This window comes from Numida meleagris, chromosome 3 (genome assembly GCF_002078875.1).
Source record: "Numida meleagris isolate 19003 breed g44 Domestic line chromosome 3, NumMel1.0, whole genome shotgun sequence".
In the NCBI taxonomy this organism is placed as follows: domain Eukaryota; kingdom Metazoa; phylum Chordata; class Aves; order Galliformes; family Numididae; genus Numida; species Numida meleagris.
Genome location: NC_034411.1, coordinates 7,875,992 through 7,900,888, shown reverse-complemented (window position 1 = coordinate 7,900,888; position 24,897 = coordinate 7,875,992). Strand labels below are relative to the sequence as shown.

The window sequence follows — 24,897 nt, the reverse complement described above, 5'->3', positions numbered from 1 at the left end:
GAACAATGGATTTTCACTCCAAACTCATCTTTTGTCTTACAGTGATTTGTTTACCCAACGCCTTGTTAAGCCCATGGTACAGACCTACTCCATTGAGACTGAAGCAGGGCTTTTCCTCCAAGCATCAGTCAATAACCTGATGAAAGGAGTCAGCAGCACACGAACTCATCTTGCCTTTAAGTGAACAGAACTCAAGTGGTGACTGACTGCTGGCAGCCATCTCAAGCTACACGGATTTTTACCTGCATTTTGAATGATGTGGTCAGTACAGAAGCTTCTTAAAAACACACTTTGTTCTTGAACTAAGCAGTGTGCTCAGTGCTTACAAACCTCTGCTCTCCCACCTGCCTGGCAACAAGGAGCTACTGAAGTACTGACCAAAACAGGCCAGCAATGTGCTTTAACAGCTATTACGTTTGGGACACGGGAGGGAAATGGCTTCTTCTGTTAAGGAAAAGTATCTTTATAAGTTCAGACTAGATCATCTCCAGAGGTCCCTTCGAACCCCTACAATTCTGCGACAATAGGACTCTGGTCGTGTCCATTTTCCCTATTTAACAGGAAGTTACATTGAAAATTGATTAATCTTGGGTCTATTATAGAGCAGAGGTGACAACTGAGAAATCACAACCTAAGGACAAACATTCCTAGAAGAGTGGGAAAAACACTTTATGACTGAAAACGAGCAGGAAAACAGAGTGCTACTTGTCTGTTATGTGACTAGGCAGAACTCAAAGGAAAAAGGTCTTCTTGGGACTTCTGACATAGGCAAGTGAAAAAACAGTGGAGACTGATGCGCAGATGAACAGTTTTATCCTGGTCTTATTCATGCACCTTGTGCTTTAACATCTGGGACCAGAGCAGCTGCCCAGAAAGGGCAGGCCCTTGTTTCTGGGGCTTATGACAAACTATACCATTTTGAAAAGCTGTGTGCTAAAAGAGGAAACAAATTAAGCTAAAGTCAGTGGATTCATAACAGTGGTCATCGCACAGAGAAAGCTGTGATCTTCAGCCATACTCAGGCTGCCTGCTCCTTGCAGAAGGTCTCTGCAAACAAACCTCTGTGCTTCAGGAAGCCCTTAGTGTTTGCAAGCTCTCTAAACATGAGACCATCAGCCAGCAAAAAACTTCAGAGCTGTTCTTACCCACTTCAACAAACAAACATTTTTAAGAGGTTGAGGCAACCTTGTCCAGTAAGTCAAAAACCTTGGGCTTACCTGTTTTATTATGTTCTTTGCAGTAATAATCATTTCATCTCCATATATTTCATAAAAATTTAGTTTTCTTTGCTTTAGAAGTCCAAATACTAGTGATACAAGTCTCTCCTGTTGAGAACAAGAAATACACTAAAATTATCAAGGGGAGAACAAGAAACTGTGCAGCAATAAGATAGAGTTCATGAATCAAACACACCTAGGACAGAATTTACATCAGTCCAGTGCCTTGAGACTAATGCCATGATTGAGCAGTACAGAACCTCCTGTGGCAATACCAGCTAAAGGAGCCCCTTCCTCCCAGCCTCTTTCATTCCTGTTCCTCTCAGTTGTGCTCATCTGATTGTGCTTAAAAACATATGTATTTCCTAAGTTTAACGTTTCCTTGCCCAGAGCAAGAATGACACTAAAAACAATTGCACCAGCACAAGCAAGAAGTGACACACTGCCATGTGGAGGTGGGAAGAAATTGTAGGGCAGAAATGGGAATATTTCAACTCTACATTCACTGTATGTCACAAAACCCATCTGTTATATAGGACTAAACAGTTCACAGGAGCTAGCAATTACTGCAGAACAGTACAGGCACTCCAAAGCTATCACAATAGCTTAATCTTCAAGGTCTTCAAAGGAAGACACCCTGCAAACGAAGTATGCATTCAGGGCAGTTCTATGCTTGATATAAGCACCCATAAGTGCACAGGGAGACAGAATAAGAACAGCACGCACAACTTTCACCGCTAAAGTGAACCTTTATGGCCAAGCAACTGTAAGTGCCCATGTTCTTTTCCACTCACGTGTTGAAGTTCATAAAGTGTCCAAACTAAAACTTACTACGCATTTAAAAGAGAAACAATCATTTGTAAAAAACAAAGTAGTACTGGATCATGGTTCCATATGGTTAGTTACAATTACTTAATTAGACCAAGTACAGAAAGGTGTGGGGGGGGGGAATTTACATGAGAAATTACATCAAATTGCGATGTTGCTACTGAATCAATTAGTCGGTGCTAATTAAGGATGTTACAGATGCAGACATACTCATCAGACAGTTTATTTCAATAAGAGACATACCTCTTCTAGAATTTGGCAATCATCTTCTAGGGGTCTATTTAAATCATTGCGAGCATAAGTTGAAAACTCTGCAATCATCATTTTATCTATCAGCTTTTCCAGTTCACAGAGCTGCGAGCCAAGGTGCCTAAGGAAAACAGCCATTGAGATATGAGCTAAATAATCAACCTGAAAATGAATCATTAGTTCACAGTTGAAGAAAATAACCACCCAGCAGGTAATTTCCATGCAATCAACGCTGGTTTAATGGGAGATGTGAGTCTTTCAGTTCTTAGAGCAGCCGTAACCATGCATTTTTTAGAGGCAACATCACCTTGCAGCAAAAACATACAGACCTGAATATTAATGGGAGGTTAAAAATGGAAGCAAGGCTTTTTTGGAAGGTGCTGAGTACCCTCTCTTCCCAACGAAGTGAACCAGAACCAAGAGTATCCCGTGCTTCTTGGTACCTAATGCATCAAATTCTTCCATTTCAAGCATTCACACTTCTGATTTGGTCACAGGAGATTCACTCCACATGGCCGAGATACAGGGATAGCTTTACATGACAGAATGGCTGTCAGAGAACACAGACGAGTTTTCAAATTTGCCACTTATACACCACCCTAAATTAAGCTTTTTCCATATATTATAGATTTTAAACCACATTTTGCAGACTGTTTGCATACAAAGCCACAAGGCAGCTCCTCACATCAGAAACATTCAGCAGACTTCAGAAATAGTGCAGCTAGAGAGACTTGCAGTAAAATTCAAAGTGGGAACATCAGAGGTGCCGAACACATGAAGCTTTCCAGGTTCCACTGACAGCTGCGGTCAGCAAGTATCTGTAGAAAGCAGGCTGCTTACAACAGACATTTTTTCTAATGAGAATGAGAAGAAGCTGCAGTGTTTTAGATAAACCCAGTCACAATGCAGGGAATTGCTGACTTTAAAGAGGCAGGTTGAAGCTGCATTGCTTACCGGAGTTACTTTGCTGCTGGCTTTTAGGTAAGCACAAAGATGCTCTTACGTAAATTACTTGTGTAACCGTAATTAATGCCATTAAAATCCAGTGGTTTTACTTCAGAGGTTGGATGTTTCCACACAGGAGTTGGGTGGTTACAGCTGGGCTAGAATTTGTGCACAACAGGTTGGCCATGAGCCAGCAGTGTGCCCTTGTGGCCAAGAAGGCTGACGGTATCATGGGGTGCATTAAAGAGCCAGCAGGTTGAGGGAGGTGACCCTCCCCCTCTACTCTGCCCTGGTGAGACCACATCTGGAGTATCATGTCCAGTCCTGGGCTCCCCAGCACAAAAAAGACAGGGATCTCCTAGAAGGAGTGCAGCGGAGGGCCCCAAAGATCATTAAGGGCCTGGAGCATCTCCCATATGAGGAAAGGCTGAGAGACCCCGTCTGTTCAGCCTGGGGAAAAGATGACTGAGAGGGGATCTGACTCATGTTTATAAATATCTAAAAGGAGGTGGGGGGAAAATCGATGAGGCCAGGCTCTTCTCAGTGGTGTGTACTGATAGGACAAGGAGTAATGGTCTTAAACTTCAGCTTCAAGGAAGTTCCATACAAACATGCGGAAGAACTTCTTTATAGTAAGGGTGATGGAGCACTGGGACAGGCTGCCCAGAGAGGCTGTGGAGCTCCTTCTCTGGAGATATTCAAGACCAGTCTGGACACCGACCTGCATGACCTATTGCAGGGAACTGCTTTAGCAGCACAACTCAGTTTAAAGATCTCCACCTTCTCACTACACCTTATTTCTCTACATGTGCAATACACAGATGTTACTGTATCACTTGGAGGCAACTGTGTTTAGTTAGGCCATTAGAGATACAGTGCTGCATCTCTGGTGGGGGCGAGGAGTGAGGTTACTTTCAACTCACCTTTCTGAACATCTCCCAGCCAAGGCAGAGGGGGACATTTCCCCTACTTTTTGAAAATCTGTTTCTATTTTTTTTTTAAAAACCTCTACCAAACCAGCCAAGTAGGCATTGTTCACAGAAATCTCTTTTTACAGGCCTGCAAATACGTTCCACACCCAACTGTAATTTAAAAATAACAGCATAGCCCTGGAGCACCAAATATACTCTCTGCTGACACTGCACATAACTTAGGTTACTCAATTGCGAAACAAAATGAATTCTGATCAAGGTTACAAGTTAGTAGAAGTACACTCAGTATCAGTAACGTAAGTACAAACATCACTCAAGTGAATTCATTAGTCTTTAAAAAAGTGTTGGTGTTTTTTTGTTTTAAGGTTTTTTCTGAGTTTTCTTCTACCTGAAATTTGATTATTTTTCTGAACTAGCCAGAATGAGTGCTAGAAGAGGTGCTTGTCAGCACAGATCACAGCAGTAACCGTACAAAGTTCTGAACGTTCACGGTGCAGTTGTTGAGCAATAACCATGTTTTTATTACAAAACTGGAAACCACTAGGTTGCAGGAACCGTGTGACCTCAAAACCAAATGAAACTGCAACTCGACTAAGCAGACAGCTCCCCAGCTCACCAATACAAGTCTTAGAGCCTATTTAACATTCTTCTGCTAGCACCACACCACAGTGGCTGCTCTGCATGTGCCACTTCTGCAGTCATGGTAGCTAGTTTTGCATCCGCTTAAAGGATTCTGATGTACTGATACTCCTGCGCATCACAGATGACCCTGCCCAGTGCAGCACTATCTCCCACATGGAGCTCTAAGTATCCAAACACAAGTGAAAAAGCTATGGCAACAGCTCAGGCATCAGCTTTCCACTGCTTCTTCCCATCCCAGCTCTAGCAGTTCACAGAACTGGATTTCTCAGTAGGATGAGGCAAGAGGGAGCACCCTCTGGCTGCCGTAAATACAGCTTTTCCCAAGAGCAGACACTACTGAACATGTCCTGTCCAACCAGCTGTCATCTGACCACTTTTTGAGCCATGGGGCTTGATGGCTTTGCACTGGCTTTTGATTGCAAAGCTTCTTCCAGCAAAAGGGCAGGCTGGAGGCTAGGACCTACTCAGCACATGGTACTTGCACATACCTAACAGCACGTGCCAAGGTCTGTCAGTCAAGACAGAGGTGAGGAATGGAGCTGTGCAGTCAGAGCTGGGGTGCTGTGTGCATGAGGACTGCAGGTCACAGCTTGGAAACCATCTCTCAGCTGTGAGCTACAAACCCTGCAAGATGAAGGTTCAGTCCCGGCTTGGGTGCTCATCCCTGCACTCCTAAACCACCCGGAGACAAGAAGGGAGTATGAAGCATCTCAGTACAAAAAATGAACCAAAATGAAATGTATCTAATACATGCATTAGTCACACTACTTATCCTATACTTACATTCTATACTATGTCCTTTAAGAATAAGGAAACACAGGTATATCTATCCCCTTCAGCCAGCAGAACACACTCAACACATTCTAGCTCTGCTCACATTTTAGTCACATCCTAGATGGTTACCTACCGGAAACTGTGAATGCCTTGAAGTTCTTGCTGCAACACCTCCTGCGTTGTTGCTATCAAGTCCAAAGCTCCAACAAACTCAGAAGTAGACAGCAGCAACTGTACTGTGGGCTGCGTTTGGTGTACAGTAGCCATTAACTTCAGTTTATTGTATGCTTTTATACAGTTATTTCTGGTGAGTGAAAGTCTTAAAACTCGAAGGGATCCTTCACACATTACTTTATCAATTTTGGAGATTTTCTCTCTAAGTAGTTTTACAGCCTGGGAGGTTTTCCTGAGGTAGTCCTGCAACTCATGCTGAGAGGTCATCGCATGAAAAAATGCTTCAGAGCGCAGAGAAATCTGATGAGCAATATTGACTTCCACAATGTCCAGATAATGGCTCAGCTAGAAAGAGCAGGGAAAGGGAAATCAAAATGCATTGTTAAGGCACGACATGTTCATCACGATGCAAAAATACACATTGAGAGTACTACCGAAATGTCTTATCGCACCATGAGGAAATTTTGCTAGCAAGGAAATAGCCACCCAGTGTATCTTGTTCACTTATTTCTAAATGAGCTCAAAATCACTTTGGGAGGGCTGACCTGATGCCTATCCTGCTTGAAAACAACAAGGCAAATAGTTTTAAAATACCCAAGCTTCTGTACCCCACGGGTTGCATGCTGGCACCGTTACAATACAGCCATTAACCTAGAGATGGTTTTGGGTACTAGCATGCAAGTAAGAACAGCACACGTAGGCAAATAAGCCATGTATGTAGAGTCACTTGAGTTGATAAAGATGCAGCATGACTGTGCTTGATGGAATTTCTTTGGAATGGTTCCGTTCAGATAAAAGGTTGTAGCATCATCTTTGCAGAAAAATCCTCAGGAGATCTCTGGCTGCAGTTGCTTTTTGCCAACCAGTTTGAGCTGCTATTAACATTATTTCATGTGCACTGGCATTGTGGGATTCCCAGAGACAGAGTAGGCCTACATGTTTGCAACCTGAGATTCAAAATCTTTATGTTGAACAAACGCAAATTCATTATGCTACCGGACCACTGGGTTGGCCTGATTATCTGAGCTGTAAAAGCTGTGTTCTGGCTCATGCTGAATATGCAAACTCAAAGGACTGAGGTATTAGAATGCTCATCTGAATGCTAATACTCAAATGACCTGGTTTCTAAGAGGTGCCAAGCTCTCAAACCTCATGCTGAATTCCAAAAAGCCTATCCAGAGATGGAAAAAGGAAGTCAGTTATATACTTATTTTCATCCTGCATCAATCCCTGCTGTTAAAAGTTTGCAATGTGAAAACTCATCTTTTTTGTAACACGTTTAAACCAAAAACATCCTCCACCAACCTAGCCCATAGGAGAAGCTGAGACAGGCTGTGACACAAGGATCAGGGAAAGGGTTATTATGATAATTTATATATATGATTTTTGCAACCAGATGCCCCAGGCCCCTTCACTATGTCGAGTGTTGTAGAGCAAACAGAATAAAATGACAGCACCTGCCTCAAAACGCTTACCGTTCTGATGTAGGGCAAGAAATAGAATGAGGTAATTGTCAGGTAATGAGGTATTGTCAGAGGGAAATTGTTCAAGTAGATAAGCAGTAATAGCCTAAGTATGTCTGTTTATAGCAGGGTTTTCCAAAACCTGTTGAAAAATAGCGCTGGGATTTAAAGTGAAAATTAGCGCAGCAGGATACCTATCTACCTATCTGATTGATGTGAGCAAACCTAGGGCAGCTCAGAGCCTTTAAAAAGCAAAAACAAAAAGTGTGGGCCCATTCCAGTAGCATGAAGTAGTGTAATATGGTTTCACGTACGTGGTTTTGGAGGCAACAGGACTGTTTTACGCTATTTAGATATTTTTATCATCTCTCTAAAGAAAGCATGACTCACGGCCACCCACAGCCTTATTTCCACTCTTACCTTGTAACAGGGCCTGTCTGCTTCCTCCTGACAAGGAAGGAAAGCAGTAAGACTAACTCTTCAAAATTTGCAAACATCTTCCAGAGGATTTCGTGTCATTTTTTTCCTAACGCACCTCTCTTTTTTTTTTTTTTTTTTAAACCTTTTTTTCTTTTTTAATTAATGCTAGCTCCCGGAAGCTTTAATAGATTAACCAGGAAGGAAAATTAAAGTTACAGCAGAATCCAAAATTATGCTGACTTCCTATAGTGACTTAATTATAGTATTTTCTACTCTGACTACATAACCCTAACACCAAAAAAGCGTAAGACAGGACTTGTGCTTCCCGTATGAGCGGAGAAGCTCTGCTTGCTCTCCAACACACCCAAGTCCCTTGTGGAATGCAAAAAATGTATCAGTACAAGATGACATGGTAACAAAAGGTAAAAGAAAACTCCTGACCTACAAAAATACCTTGAAGCTGAAGTTTTCTTGAGATGCAAGAAAGTAGACTTAGCAGGTATTCTAAAACCTCTGTTGTTGACTTCTCAGGGAATTGCTCTTCTTCCTGAACAGCTCCGTGTCTCTGACGTTCTCAACACATACCTGCTTCATAAGTTTTAGCAAAGAGCCAATTGATATGCTACACGCAGACTTTTTTCCCCAAGATTTTATAGATCTGTTTATTTAGAAGGGAAAAGAGTTCTCCTCATGTAAGATGCTTCCTGCATTGCTTACTAGTAATCTGTAACCTGACCTAAAACTAAAACTACAAAAGCCCACAATGCTAACATCTCAACAAGTAGTACAGGGTTGCAGCAGTGGACTAGACTGCTAATAGTTTCTTTGTAGTGACAGCTAGGGTGAATAACGACACGTCGTATCAGATTCTTACCTTTTCTTGAAGTAACTTGGAGGAAGCTGCATCACGATTTCCTTTTCCACCAGCAGTACTAAAATGAGACCATGGCAAAACGGCATTAAATGTTAAGGAATCTTCCAAGGCAAAATCTGGTTTCATAAAAATCTGAAACAGAAAAAGAAAAGAAATAAATGCATCTTTCTCGTTCCTATGTTCTCCTCACCAGTCTAACAGACATCCTAGTTCACAAAGCTAACAGTGACCTTATTGGTTCCTTTTTCAAAAGCCAGATTTTCATGTATCTAGTCAAACAAATTTGTTCCAGACCTTATAACTGATTTACTTGATACTTTAAAAGTCTGCATGATCTGACAAAGCCTCATCTTCCTCGAATTTGAAGGGAGCTCCAACACAACCTGGGTTATCAAGCACCCAAGACGATCTAAACATCCTGAGCATGAAAGCGTAGGTAACACTAAATTGCACGTGTATCCCCAAAAGAGCAGTGCAAATATTCTTCAATAGCAAAGGCATCCTACTGTTGATATATTCATTTCTGAGGCCTTAATTTCTAGCAGACTGAAGATGCAGCCAGCTGCCCATGTGCACCAAGTGTTGCTTGGGAAGGAACAGAGCCTGAAGCCCATCTCCTTAAGCACAGTACAACAAATGTAATGGTCACTGAAGGGCTTGGTCGTGTTAGTTTCACTTGACAAAACTACTACAGACCTAGGGCATCCAGCTGGACAGCACTACTTCTTTCCCTGTTTATCAAGCGTAATTTTAATAGCTTCAACACACCCTATAGCATCCCACTACACTCAAACATTCTTGTTTATGGGACTTCAAACATTGCAGTGACAGCTGTTTAGGTGCATTCATAACCGGCACAGAGATGCTGACCCATATTAACGCTCTGGCTCCTTAATCTACGTCTAAAAACTATTCAGACTGGAGTGGAATCCAGGGTTGTATCTTTTGTCGGCCTGTCACATAAGAACACATCACACATCCTGCAAGTATAAATGCAAAAGAGCTTTATTTGAGGATTCAAGGAGTGAAATCTAATGCTAATTTGTACACGCTATGCAGTATTCCAACTTCTGCCGAGCACTTTGGTTTCCCTTCCCTCCTGAAACACAGGTTGGCTAGATTTGCCCAGCAATAAAGTTCTAGCTACTAAAGATTTTTAAAAATGGCATCTGTATTCTGAGATCACAGGAAACAGAACAAAAACAATAAACAAAACAAAACAAACTGTTCTTAATTTCGGCAAATTCTAACCACTAGAGATCCTCTCACTTCAATTAACTTGGACAAGTCTTCCTCATACAAAAGAGTACATTCATATATTCAAGATTCTATATGAGAAACCCTTATAAAAGCTTAGAGTTCACAGAAACCATACCTTAGGTACTTGTTCCAGATCTGTCCTGGATTTATCTAAAATTAAGCAAAACACAAGCAGTCACTCATGAGCAAAGAACTGAAAACAATTTCCTTGAACACTATTAAATACTACAAGGAAGTTTTCAGAACAGAAGTACCACATTCACAGCTAGTAGACAGGTGACAGGGTCAGAAATTGAAACCCTAGAGGCTCTGACTGAATGCGAAAACGTTTTTCACCAGGAAGACAGTCAAGGAGGCTGTCCAGAGACACCGCATACTCTCCATCCTTGAAGGTTTTAAAGGCCTGGCTGGATAAAGCCCTGAGCAGCCTGGTCTGCCCACACAGCTGAAGTTGCCTTAAGACAGCATTTGCACCAGAGTCCCTTCTAACCTGAATTATTCTGACTCTTACAAGTATTCTGCTGTCCTCTGCAGTTTAGGTCTTGTGTCTAGAGTGTTCAAAGGTGCTCCTACTTGGCTGCTTTGATAGTGAAAACATTAGTAGTACAATGCAGTCTACTTAGGACCTCACATTTCCTAATACAGTATTCAATCAACTGTAAAGTAAAAGGTCAAACTGCCAGTAAAAGGTCCTGGAACATTACCCCAGTTTTGGTGATCTAAATCAAAGCTGCCCAGATAATGACTGCACAGCACTGGGAGGGTGGATGCACAACAGCTGGCCAGAAGGATGAACGAGAACTCAGGACAAAGTCCCAGGCACACTGCGCACGAAGCACAGAAGCAGCCTTCTCTCTGAGGTAAGCTCCACTGACACTTGCACTGGGTGAACTAGTTGAGCTGGGAGAAGAGGGACATTGCTGTGAAAAGTGAAGAATTTTAAAGCCATAAGCCAGAGCCTCCCCATCTCTGAGAAGCGTGGCAAACACTACATCAGCATTATCTCCCACATTTCTCTCACCTCTTTGTTACGGTATTGGTATTGAAATACAGACCAGCTCTTACAGAACTGAAAGGCTTGGTCTTGTGGGCTGGAATTAGGGGAAAACAGGCAATGCCAAAAAAAAGAAACAATATCCAGAGCTTCGGTTTACCTAATGATGCTTCTACAAGGAATTGCACATCTACACAAACAAGGAACTTCCAGTTACTTTGGTGATACCGTCATTTTCTTTCTCAAAACAAAAAACTCTTTCAAAATGGATTAACCTAGGCCTGAAGAAGGAAATTCTATTTTGCAGTATGTGCCGCATACAGACTCACTCAGGGAGAGCTGCTTTAAAATAACAAACCCAGAAAAACTCTGCAGAAGGGCTTCTTTGTGCATGGAAAGGGAGGAAGGAAGCTGACTGGAAGAACAACTTAATCAGAAGAAGTGTACTACCGAATGCTTCTTGCTGCACTACCCATAGACAATTTATATAGATGAGCCCGATCAAACAGTAATTGACAAATGAACCTTTTTTTATATTAATATTTTTGAGAAAATAAATTGAAAGAAATGAAATATTATAAGCTTGCTACAGGTTATGTTTTTTTCCCCCTTGCTTCTCTCTGTCCGTTGGCTGGTTTCATATTAGCTGAACTATTTCTGAAAAATTTAGAAATTCAGCCTTGCTACAACTGCAGACACCAAAAAGCGCTCCAGGTAGTCTTTGCTAAAAATAATCACGAAAAACACTAAACAGAATTGGCCAGAGGGAATTTCAGACAGTTCAACATTAGGAAATGCAAAGTGCTACACCTGGGGAGGAATAACCCCAGGCACAACATATGCTGAGGGTTGAGTAGCTGGAAACCACCTCTGCAGAGAAGGCCCTTCAGGTCCTGGTGGCCAACAAACCGACCATGAGCCAGCAGTGCACCCTTGTGGCCAAGCATCCTGGATTGCATTAGGAAGAGCACTACCTGCAGGTCGAGGGAAAGCAATCCTCCCTCCAGGCAGCACCAGTGAGACAACATCTGGAATGCCATGGCCAGTTCTGGGCTGCCCAGTAGAAGAAAGATATGGATGTACTGGCCCATCACTGGACTCACAGTATGAAGCTGAATGAGGGACCAGGGTGTATTTTGCATTAGGAGATGCTCAGAGAGCTCAAACTGCTTAGCCTGGAAAAGCTCAGTGGGGGGAATCTTACCAGTGTTTCTAAGTACCTGATGGAAGGCTGTAAAGAAGAAGTAGTCAGACTCTCCTTGGTGCCCAGTGACAGGACAAGAGGCAAAAAGAACAAACTGAAACATGAGAAGTTTCATCTTTTACTCTGAGGGTGGCCAAACACTGAAACAGACTGCCCAGAGTGGTCATGTAGCCTCCAGCTGTAGAGACAATTAAAACCAGACTGGACAGAGTGCAGGGCAGCTGCCTTAGGTGACCCTGCCTGAGCAGGGAGTTTGGACCAGAGCATCTTCAGACATTACTTCCCACCTCAGCCACTCTGCGATCCTCAGGGCAGACAGCTGAGAACAGCCCGCTGCTGCCGCTCTCCTTGGCAAACAAATTTGATGCAATAGTTTCAGCTTATCTTAAACAAAAGAAAGTCAAAGAAAGCACTGCCAGGGACTTAATGACCTGCCAAGGAAAAAATTATGAGCCGGTCTCACAAGCATTTTGACCTATCAAGTATCAGCAGCCATCATGAATACGCCTAGTCAATTATGCCTGGGTTTTCAATTATTATTACAAAGCAATCACCAGCAGCTATTTTTGCTCATGAAGCCTATGAGCAAGTAAAGGAGATGATCACTGTGTTAAAGAATTCATGAAAGAAATGACTTTTTAATGATTAAAGGAAGGCTCTGACCGTACCATAGGTGTGCAATAGAGTCCCGTCGAAGGTATCTTTAGAAGGACAAATATTCTTGCTTCTTTCATGAACCTTCTCTCTCTGTAAAAGAGAAAATACATGAAAAGAATTACTCTAAGCAGTTAAAAAATATACTTCTTCTCTGAAACAGAACGTTTTCAGGAAAGACAGTGCATTGTACTAAACAATTCTGACAGCTTCACAATAATATTTTTCCCCCTCTTAAAAACTTCACCTTTGTCCAGGTGAAAGGACCAAAAATTTCAACCTGTGGTACATTATGTTGTTTATTCAGTATCTTTACGGCTCAAGAGAAAATGAACACAGAAGTTACTGAGAAGCCACAGTAACCTCTCTATGTAAGGAGACAGGACAATGGATCAATGTAATTACATATCCAAACATTTATTTGCTGCCTGATCCAGACATCACACTAACACACAATAAATGCTTTTTCATTGCTAATTCACCTAGCTGAAGCCAAGTTTCTTGGTTTGCCACGCTGAACTTCAAATTTTATCTACAGGTAGAATCAATGCTGGTGACCAGAAATTGTATTTCTGAAGGCCACCAATGTTAGCTGGATCTCTGCTGGAAGCTACATCATGTTTCAGTTCCCTCTTTCCAAAACCACCTTTGCGTTGCAGTCACTGCATTCATTATAAATTAATTTCAACAGATGAGCTCTTAAATATTGTAAATGTTGAATGTGTGAACAAATGGCATTACAGACAATTCTCCTCCACATACTTCAACTATGATTTACACAACTAACACCTTCTGCAGCTCATTCTGTAAGAGCAGAAAAGTAAGAAAAAGTTACAAACCAAGGAAGCAGAAAACAGTGGGAGACTTCTGTATGTTCTTTCAGCTCAGAAAAAAAAAAAAGAAAAAGAATGTTACTACATACTTACTGACACCTGTATTTTTAAGAGTTTTTAGAAGTCTCCTACTGGTCCTGGCGTCCTTAGATGTAGCTTAAAAATTCCTGTTACAAAAGAAATCATCAAGAGAATAGATCTAGTTTAAGAGCTTCATGTATGAATTTTTAAATTGGAGATTCTTAAAAAAATCTCTCTAACTCTTGCAGCACACAGTTATGTTTTAGAATTGATCCAATGGTCTGAAAACATTGCACAAGCACAAGCTCAAGCACAAAACACTCCCTACAGGAAAAGGATGAATAATCAGAAAGAACTGATAGCACTGTAAGCCCTGGAACAGAGTACAGTATTCAGAAATACAAAAGAAAAAACATGAAATTGTCTAGAGAGAATTCAGACATTTTTCACACTAAGAATAATGAGACTATAAAACAAGAAACACCTGATGAAGGGTCAACAAGCACTGGAGAACAAATTAATCATCAGCTAACTGTCTGATGGGCTATCAACAGGGACAATCTGTAAGTAGGAGGTTCTCACATCTCTTTCCAGTACTATGTGCATCTCATCTGGCATTCTTACCGGAGCAATTTCCTGTTGGTATAATGCAAAATGTTCCTTGGTGATCTGTGGGAGGTAGAATGAAGGCGTGACTTCAGTGTCCACAAAGTCCACTCCCCATGTTTTTGTAAAGAAATCAGATTCCCTTTTTGCTAACCTAGGATCATTTAGTGCTGCTGGGAGATTGACTTTGGAATGATAAATAGTCCATCTGTGCTGATCCGCAACTAGAGACGGGCTGTCACATAAACTACTGGGATCGCCTGCAGCACAAAAGACAAGACAGTTTGTTAAGCTGAGCAACTGAAAGTTGTATTTTTTGTTAACGTGGTTCTTAAGCAAACCGTGTTTTAACAATTACACAGTGGATCAGAATTACCTACCCAAAAGACACATTCAGTTTCCATTTCTTTCAGTGCTAAGGTATTTCTTCTATCACATTAAACAATACAAGTTTCGAACACAGTAACTAACCCACACCCGCCATCATTAGCTCAACACTATTAAGTAGTTAATAGTTACACCAACAACTTAGACAATTTTTTCATAACCCCGCTGCAAGAGGGCCAGGTGTTCCATAGAAGTAAAGCAACCGGACTCCAAGCACGCCAGGTGGGTCTGTTACAGGCTCTGACAGAACACACCTTCCTCTTGCATGCAGTACAGTGTATAATCACCCACAAAAGATCCTACACATAACATGGAAATCTATGAAGAAGCTGCAAATGGGAAGGTTCTCCCATCGCTCCAAAGGGAACTGGGCGGTATAGAGCAGAATTACGGCACGCTTTGAAACAGGACTACGGTTTATTAGGCTACCCCCAGAATACAAGAAAATTTGACTGAAGGATTGAAACGGGATTTTTGAGTTCACAAATTTAATTGCATTTTCACTCTCTTTGCCCGCCAGCGTTACCTGTAGGCTCCTTGGGACACACGTCAGGCAGTGACTGCACGGGCTGGAAGCGTTTTGCAACATCCTTTTCCTTTTTAAAGAAAGCATCGCTGCTGTTTGGCTGAGGCACTGGTGAAGAACTGTGGCTTGATGCCATTGCATAAAATCACCACGTGATAAAAGCTAAATGAGAAACAATAAACATCCAGGCTTTAATGTAGTTCTGGTTACAGGCTACCAAAAGGATGACAGTAGCTACACAGTATAATTATTATTATTGTAACTGCAACAATTTAACTGACACATTCCAAGAGGAACATAGAAAAACATTTTAAAGACAAAACCAGAAGTCAGAATGCAACTTCACAGCCTGTTTCCTCCCCCGCCCTCAGGAATGAAGGTTAGCTCAATAAATGCAGACGTTAACAGTAGCAGAAATCTTTCAGGCACTTCTGCCTTCCCCTTGCCAGAGCTATGGCAGTCCCAGAGCACACGCTCAGGGTAAATCTCCCTGGGAGATAGCAGGGAGCTTAGGTAAACAGCCCAGCCCTGTAGGTGGGCACGGAGCTGCTGACTGTGCCCGCTGTCCCGCAGCTGCTCCACACCAGACGCGTGCAGAGTGCTGACTCAGTAGCCAAGTGCAGAACTACTGCAGGTGTGCGAGCTCACCAAAACCTCCCGGTCACACACAGCTCGGAGGCACTGATCCGAAACCTCCCCTCTCAAGGGAAATAAACGCATCTTGCAAGATCTTGGCGTGTAACTACCAACTTCTAACAGAATCCCTTACGCTGCAGCAAATCTCTTTTGGAAAAGAAAAATGGTTCTTCTTTCTAAACTAGGCTGGAAGCATCCTGCAGAACAATTCTAAGGATGAGCTATGACACACACAGCACTAGGAGTTCGCCCGATGAGCAGAAGCACAAAGCAACGAGCACTGCAGTAGGCACGCTGGGAGGGCATCCGGCCATTGGCACTTATGGCAGATGGACACGTGCCTTGCTCCCTTCCGCTGCCAATGTGGTGAACGTGCTTCCATGTGCTGTAAGTGGCTGCTGAAGGGGTGAAAACACACCAGCAGAACCCTTTCTATAAGCGTGCAGAGGAGCTGGAAACCCATCTCCTCCTCTTCTGGGGAGCGGTGGTGGTTTCCTGCGTAGTCAGCACTGATCTTACTAATTGAGGAAGAGAACAGGAGCACAAAGGGAAGTCTGGAAGTTCTGCCACACCTTCCTTAGACAACTTACACCATCAGTCTCTCTCCTCAAAACATCCCAAAGAGAACTTTGTTACTACCTCTGTGAAAGGTGCGCATTCTTATGCTCTTCCCTTGACATTCTCAACCCTTACTCTTTGTTTGTGAAGCTCTTCCCTAATCACAGAATGGCTCAGGTTGGAAGGGACCTCAAGAATCATCAAGTTCCAGCTCCCTGCAGGGAGGGTTGCCAACCACGAGATCACACCTGCTTCGAGGTCCTGCACTGGCAGATTTTCTCCCCAGAAAAGCCTCTGTACCACAACTCATGGTCTGCTCTAGCCAGACACACGAGCAGCTAAAGCCATTTGTAGGAAGCACTGAAATCCTGCACTCTTGCTCTCAAGTCTTTCACTAAGTCTCTATCCTTTCCCTGTAAGAAAGTATTGCTCCACAGAATATTCTAAGGTATGACTTGTCTGAAGCACATAAAACGCCACGGCCAAACTGCTAACTGCATTATGCGAGGGCAAGACTTAAAATAAACTCAAAGGCCAATATAACACTGACGACAAGTTCAATACCTCAAATTTTCAGACACAAACTACTCTTGTACGGGCATTTTTATTGCTCATCACACTAAAACATTCACACTGCCTTTACACACTGACAAACTCTTAAAACAGAGCGAAAAGAGAACAATGAAATGTCAATGCAAGCGGTAACCTTCATGCCGTTGAGTGGATTTCAACAAGATATAAGGATTCACAGACAGAGAGGCCTTCTTAAGTGGCAAGCAATCCGATGCTGCACTAAATTATTCATAGTTAGCAGCTATTCTGGTAGACTCATAAGTCAGGGCCTTATGGATAATTAACCTTCGTGAACAGCCGCTTTCGCACAGAAATAAACCTATCTGTACTGCCAAAACCAGGCATCCCTCAAACTGTGGTCCTTACAGGAGGAAGCACTGCTTCAAAGAGAGGGAGAAAAGACAATCAAACATTAAATCCAAATCACAAGGGGAAATGTGAGAAGTCTGCATGAAGTCACACACCCTGCCCCACGCCTGAAGCCCTTAACCACCAGGCAACTGAAAAGCACCGTCTCACTTGCTCGCCAGCACAACACCTTTCTTTGTGCTAGCCTGCTAAAGACTTTATAGATAAACGGATTTATAACCAGCCATCTGAATCAGCGTTTTCAACAACGCAGCGAAAGACAAATCTGCTGATTTAAAGTCACAAGAAACAGGGACATTCAATGCTAACACGGAACAAAAGCGCTGCAGAAGACCTTAGCTCTTTCAAGCTCCCACGCAGGTGGATTGCAGCGAACTACAGCTACCTCATTAAGCTGTGCAGCAGGAATTATGGAGTGGGAGCCCCCCGAGCCTCCTGCTTAGAACAGCAATAGGGATATGCGTCCGGGTAACTTAATGACATCAATATTTAAATGACATATGATTAAAACTGGGTTAGATTAACTCCGCTCTCTCCAGTAATCACCATAATTTACTCACGTTTTGTCTAGCAACGCATGTTGAACACAATAAGAAAACCTAGGGGATTAGATACTGGAGTAACAATGGAAATACTCACAGGATTATGGTTACATCTGCCACACTCCTCAAAGAAATTAAACCTATTCATGCTCACCGTATTCATTCCCTTAGAAAAAGGATGACATGAAATTACACCTGCTACCTATCCTTACTGCCTGAACACAGCCGTGCAGCATGGAATAAAATGTCTGTGATGATAAACGTATGAGCAGTGCATGGCTGTTGTACAGTCAGCAAAGCAGGAGACCTGAGCAGTTAGCAATACCTTAACCACATCAGCTTTAAGAAGTTCTGTGATGACTCCTCTATGACTTCAGTTTCACCACGAAGCTCTCAGCAGTTAAAAGAAGAGCACAACACACAACACGACTTCTGAGAGTTACTCAGAAGTAATTGTAGAGGGTGGTTGTAACCCTTGTGCAGGTGTTGGTGGGTTTTAGAACTATTAATATTCGCATGAAGTTCCTCAGAAACTGCCTTTCCATATTCTAAGGGTTACTCATGCTGCTTTTGATACGGTAAGACTTGAAGCATCCAGTAGTATCTCTATATACACGCTACATGACAGCAGGCACAAGCCAAACCTCACCTCCCCATGGTTAGCTTTGTTCTCCCATCTCCTCATTTTTTGGCAGCCTTCCATTAGTACTATCGAGCAACTTTCTAGTTGTTACTTCAGGAAACTGCTTTAATTGTTTTTACTGGGAATTCTCACACGCGCACCCTCGGGTTTGTAAAGCCGCAATATGTGCTAACACCATAAATTAGAACGTATGAAACCAGCACAATTTCTGCAAGGAAGGGGAAGGAAGTAGTCATTTCTCCTTTATCTACACTCTACCTCCCAAATGAAAATAAATGTAACCTACTAACAGTAGCTTCAACTTTAGCTGGCAGTTTTGATTAGTCAGATGGTGCTACAAGGTGCACCCAGGAACTTACTAACTCCAGACACCCACACAATTCAGAGAACCTGCTCTCCCAACTCCATTTTGGCCACAAAAACAGTAACAACTGAGAAGAGACACTAAGCACCCACGGGAAAGAACCCAGGGCTTCAAGCCCACCACACAATACTGAGCAAGCTTTCTTTAAGCTCTCCACATCACTCCAGATGAGTGACACCCAGACAACACCACCAGGTACCTTTGACTGGCATACTCTGCTCCTAAAGGTCAGCTGAGGAGCTTCTCATTGAGAACGAACACCATACTAAATCTGTTGCTGTCTTCCATCGCTTTGTCCGGCAACTACGGAGCGCAATCAAAACATTTTCAAGTGCTGCTCTGGCTAACTAACGCCCTTTGGAATAGAAAACCACCAGAAGCTGCTCACAATTCATGTTAAAGCAATTTCATTTCCACAATTGATAAATATTGGGGATACTGCTTAAGGAAAAGGATATCTGAAATATAACTGAAAGGCAAGAACGCAGCAGGGACTGTTGCCAGGACCCAGCGATACGTCTCTTAGTGGTGCAGTACATTTACTCTGTCCCCAGAAGCCTAGGTTTCCCGCTCCATTATTATACAGCTCTTTGTTAAATCAGCAGGATTTAACTTTGTAACAAGAAAACCATCCTAGAAGTGAAGCACAATCCACCTTTGTAAGACAGTATGAAGCAGCCTGGACTAAGGCAAGCTGTTTCTTTCAACTAGCTTATTCCTTGGGCCAAGATTTCCATGCTTGCCCCTGTGCCTCAAGACAGACAGCTCTTTCAGCATGGGAGCCAAGAGAGTTAGCTTTCAGCTAAAAGGTTTAAGCAGTTTCAGAGAATAAGGGTAAGACAATGGAAGGTGTTCTACCAACTCAAGGTCCTTCTGAACACCTATTTACATCCTGGGCTTTTCGAGCAAGCAGCAGATTGTCAGGGAGGTGGCAAGGCTGGAGTCAGAGGAGAGCTGTGACACGTCCCCATGCCAAATCGTCCATGTTTGGTGTGCCTTCCAACAGCTCACTTCCTTATGCAACTTAGAGAGAAGCCTGTGTCAGCCCGGCCTTCCTGAAAGCCTAATAAATAGGAACGTATTTCTAGTCAGACACACGTGTGTACCTCAGCACATTCCACACATCTTTATTAATAGTACACCTAATCTAATCCTCCTGGACCGAAGGTACACCTTCCCTGCACAAGTGGTGACTATCCAGATTAGCTTCATGGGAATGAAAGCAGCCTGACAAGGAAGCCATAGATCAGCTTTGCACGTACCCAGATGTGCTGTCACAATCCAGCATGTTCTGCATCTCCTCGCGGTGTGCTGAGCTGAGCCATGCTGCATTACTTTCTCAGCATCCCACATATTGGGACCATATAAAAACAAGACCATGATGTCATCTCACAGAGCTTCCCTCAAATGGGGAAACGGGCAAGAAAAAAGGAATCTGACTTTGGGAAAGTACTGTGGGTGGACTACAAGGCCAGTGCAAAACAGTGCCTGATTTTCAAACTGTGATATTTTCTACTAGTTTCTTTAGCCCTGTCAGCTGAAATCACTGATAAATGTTATCCCCAGAAGCCCCCATCGCGGAATAGTCTAGGGTTGTTTGAGTGCACATACTCTCTAATTACTCAGAATAATACACAAGTGTAAGCATTTTGTTAAAAGTTTGAGAGAGATGTATTTCCCCATAGACAAACCATCTCCAAAGCTGATATTGCACAGTTCTCCAGGTACTAAATGAAACAAATTAAATGGAACATCTGTGCTATATCCAATGTACCAAATGCATTTCTTCTCAACTGGAAACCTAGCTTCCCAAAGAAGAACACTAATTTAAAGTCAGAAGGCAGCTTCTGCACTGGAGAAACAGACTTTCCTACAGCTATTTAGGTCAGTATGCGTCAAGTTCTTCAATGCCAGGAGCGGTAGAATCATTCAGAAAAAAAATTAAGAAAGCAGCAAAAAATGTACGTCAGAAAAGAAAAGGCCTCGTGGTTATTTGCCCACCCTATCACAAAAGAAGGGAGTGAAATCTCTTTGTGCTCTTTTTTTTTTAGGCGTCAGCATTACAGCATGCATCATCTGGAAAATGGTGAGAGACGAGCATCGCATCCAGCTCCGCAGAGGTAGGTACAGCTGAACACAGATCAAGGAGCCCCAGCAGGCACTCCAGTGAGAAGCCTGTCAAAGGCAGAGGCTGTGGAGTGCTGACATTTTGAGGAGAGGCAGAACTACACCAAGCAAAAACCATTAACACGAAGGTTCTGACTTCCCAAAAGGAGACTGACAGAAACTCATGGTGATTTGTGTCAACAGCAAGTTTCCCTGCGCAGGCTCTCCCCTTGCTATCTTCAGCAGGGTTAGCTTCAAATCATTAACCCGAAACTAATTTTCTAGAAATTTGGTTTTTCATGAGAATCACATCTTTCCAAAGCCATCCAACAACTGCAAGCAGCTATGCAATAGCCAATCAAAAATATTTAACAAAAAAAAGACAATAAGTCTTTGTAATAAGTCTTATTAAGCAAGCTTGACACAGTATGTCAGCTCGCTAGCAGGAGGCAGGAAGCCACTCCGCAGGGCAAGTGTGTGGCAAACAAGACCACTGAAACTTTGCCTTGGGGAGCATCAAGTGCCACCGGGTTTGCTGGTAGTCCTCATTAAGTGTTAAGAGCTGCCCAACAGATCAAAATGAAAGGGATCACCTCATCACTTCCTTCTCATTCCTCAGAGCTCCCACTTACAAGACAAATAAATATTTCTACAGGCATAAGAAGTCCGGTAATGCTACAATTAGAATACCAAAAAATAAAAGCAAAGTCTTACTTTGTTGCTTACAGGAACCGTACAATCCCAATGGACATTTCCTACAATATTGCAAAGCACCTGTTAAGCTACTCCAGTAACTACTGCTTTGCCACTTAAGCTGTGGGGTGAGTTTGTGCTTCTTTTTGTGTTCTAAAATCAGCTTCAAAGCTGAAATACCGTAGCATTTTCTCTACCCAAAGATGAGTATTTTGGAACATCTGGTCAGAAAATGAGTTCAACATTTCTGAGCAAGAGGGAAATACATTAAGGATTCTTTCTCTTTTGAAGAGAATATTCACATTATTTTAAAACCTAACACCTAAGTAAGGTTGATGCAAAGAGCTAAAGACACAGAATCTAAGATGCGTTGTGAGTATTTGTTCGGACTTAATCATACATAGCCCCGGAAAGACATACATAGAACATCCATTCATGCTCATCCTTTCTCTCTTTATGCTTTATGAATAAAACAACAGCAGGAGGAATTAACAAAATGAAGCTTAAATATAAAAATAACAATAATAATATAAACTATAAAAATAAATTTAAAAAAAAAAAATGAAGAAGAGAAGATACAGAAACCAAAAGAGAAACTGAGCCTCCCAACAGGGAAGACTTCAAGCCCTGGAGCATAAGACATTTGTTGCCCTTCACTCTTCTCCTGAAGAGACACACAGTTCCTCATTTCTCCAGAAGTCTGAGAAGGGAAAGCAGAAGTGGCTTTTACACCAACCTCCTGCCCCAAAAGAAACGATACCTACATGACTCCATTTCCCAACTTCTTCCCACTTGAACTGACAAAGTGCAAGTCTGCAGGCAGCGTTCTCAGTCTACCCTCTCTACGGCTCCTCTGAGACTTCTCAGGGAAATGTTTCTGTTCAACCTTGGAAACACGCTTCCCTTTCTCTTCCCATGAAGTTCACGCTGCCAACAGCAAGATAAAATTTCTCTACATATGCACCAGACTTCTACCACAGAGAAAGTGAGTGCTGAAGACCTAGGGACACCCAGGAGAGCTCTCCCCAGATGTTACGGGGGAACACGACGGGAGAGGCCGAGCTCCTTCCCAGCACACAGACTGCAGGCCTCACTGGTGAAACTGCCCACACAACACACAGTGGCTTTTGCTTAGAGAGCTGCAGACCTCCTGTCAATTACTTAATCTTAGTCATTGTTTTCGTACCCAAGAGAAGCACTGTCTTACTTCCAGAGGATTTCAATGGACTAACTATAGCTTTTGTATACACCACAGTTTAGGAAAGAGTCACACAGGCTTTCAGACTGGAGAATGACTGCAGCCATTACAACAATTAACACGCTGCAGTCAGGTATTTAGTAAGAACACTGCTTCACAAGGATACAAAGTAGCTGTGGATGCACAGGGCAATTGTAGTTACACTGCAGGATCCTCATTTCATACCTTATCTTCTTGTTAAGGACTCCACCAGACACTATATAGGTAAGACAGTGAAGTCATTACACCTCTTGTGTCTTAGAACTCTCAAAAGCACACATGCAAATCTCTCAGATAAATATTCTGATGTACTTCACAAGTTTGAGATTACTCAGTGCTCCGTAACAGGAATCCAAAGTATTTATAAAATATAAGAAAAATGGATAAGGACGGGAGAATTAACTCTGACCTTTCGTTAAGGTCAGTACTGGACATAGCAGAAAAAGTTAATGTTTGTTTGAGAGAACAGGTGGTCAATATTTGACAAACATGTCAAGCTATGTCCCTCTCAACAGGACTTACTGCTGCTGAGGTAAGAAAAGGTAAGAATCTTTGTTCCTCCACAATTTTATCACAAAATCACAGAGCCACCCAGGTCAGAAAAGACCTTCGAGATCACCAGGTCCAAGCACCCACCTGACCTACCAGCCCTGCTGCTGCGTCACATCTCTCAGTGCCACAACAGTGGGGCAAGTGTGTGGGACCAGCCTGGGAACCGCCACGGTTCTAAATGGTATTTGGGAAGAAGCAAACAAGAAAAGCGCTGCCCATCCCCGTCCACCCAGTCTGCACGTGGGGACCCAAAATACTGCCTGGAGACGTCCCGGCCTTGTGCGAGCACCGGTCACCGACAGCAGCGACACGTGCCGTACCTTGGTGAAAACACTCCCGGAGCACCTGAAGAAGGCCGTCGTCATATCTCTGCCGGTTGCATCATACGAGAACCGCCCGGTGCTGTGGCTGCGCGGCAGCCGAGGACCTGAGGGGAGAAGCCCGCGTCAGAGCCTGGCACGTCCCCGCCGGGCACAAACCCCCCAGGCGCTGCCCCGTTCCCGCTTCGCCGTTGCCATGGAAATACAAAATAGATATTTAGATAGAAAGGGATCCTGCGCGGCTCCCCCGCACCCCCGAGCCGCCGTCCACCCCGGGCAGGCCCCGCACTCCGCCAGCGCCCGCCCGCCCAGCCAGGGCTGGAGCCGTCCAGACAAAGGGCCCCGGGGGGCGTTCAACTTTCCCGGCCGTTCCCGAGCGGGGCCGGCGGACCCCCCCTGCCTTGGGCGGCACCCGTGCTCGCGGCCTGGCGGCGGGCCGGGGCTCCCCGCTGCCTACCTGCGGCCTAGCGCGCACCGCCGCGCCGACACGTCGCTCCCCGGCTCAGGAAGCGGCCCGGGCGGCGGCGCGGAGGCACGGCGGTACGGCGGCGGGAGGAGCCCAGACGCCGCCTCTCCCTCCCCGCCGCCCGGAGGAGGAGCCGCGGACGGCGGAAGGGGCTGCCCCCGGCCGGGGATGGCCCCAGGGATGTCCCTGCAGCAGCGATCGTGGCCGCGCCGCCATTTGCGGGGCCGCGCGGCGCCGTGCCGGGCTGCTGCGAGCTGCTGCTGCTGCTGCCCTGCTCGCGGGCGGCCTCGTGGCTCGGCGTGTCGTCAGACTTGCATTTTGGACGCTAATTCCGTAGCAGGCCGCAAAAGTCGCGCCGGGGAGAGATTAGCGATTAAGGAAAGGTTCTTCGCCCTGTGGGACGCTGGGTCGGCCCTCCCGGGGCAGCGGGCACGGCCCCGAGCTGTTGGAGTTGGTTCGGGCACTGCTCTCTCTCTGTGTTTAATGTCCAGGTGGTGCTGCATGGAGCTGGGAGCTGGGCTCGGCAATCCCCTTCCACCTTGGGGTATTCCATAATCCTACAAAGTACTGGGCACACTACGTCCCAATGAAACGCTAACACGGTGTCTTACATTCAAAAGGTATCACAGTGCAGGGGCACTCGAGGCTCTGATTAATCAATAGCAGTAATTCCACTGGTATTAGGGAGCAAAGAGGCAGGTGGACGTGTCACTGTGGGCTGATGGCTACGTAAGCCTGTCGGTGGAAGTTCACACCCTGCACGCACCGCGCCTGCCCCTCTGCTGACACCAAGCACTGTTTGTCCTGGCTGGCGTGACTGCAGGATAACTGCATG

At 44.0% G+C, this 24,897-nt stretch overlaps 1 protein-coding gene across 2 annotated transcripts in view; it reads right to left on the bottom strand.

The window, feature by feature from the left end:
• Positions 1–24,208, bottom strand: part of VPS54 (VPS54, GARP complex subunit) — a 43,249-nt gene extending 19,041 nt beyond the window's left edge. The window contains exons 1-10 of one of the 2 annotated variants that reach the window (XM_021389818.1): positions 24,054–24,208; positions 23,597–23,703; positions 15,004–15,165; positions 14,109–14,350; positions 12,645–12,723; positions 9,894–9,928; positions 8,519–8,650; positions 5,721–6,106; positions 2,289–2,415; positions 1,218–1,325 (exon numbers count right to left, since the gene is read on the bottom strand). In XM_021389818.1, coding sequence (XP_021245493.1) covers positions 1,218–1,325; positions 2,289–2,415; positions 5,721–6,106; positions 8,519–8,650; positions 9,894–9,928; positions 12,645–12,723; positions 14,109–14,350; positions 15,004–15,139 — 1,245 coding nt within the window. In that variant the 5' untranslated portion in view covers positions 15,140–15,165; positions 23,597–23,703; positions 24,054–24,208. Of the gene's footprint in view, positions 1–1,217; positions 1,326–2,288; positions 2,416–5,720; positions 6,107–8,518; positions 8,651–9,893; positions 9,929–12,644; positions 12,724–13,556; positions 13,631–14,108; positions 14,351–15,003; positions 15,166–23,596; positions 23,704–24,053 lie in introns of those variants that run through there. The other variant, XM_021389819.1, reaches the window with a different exon arrangement.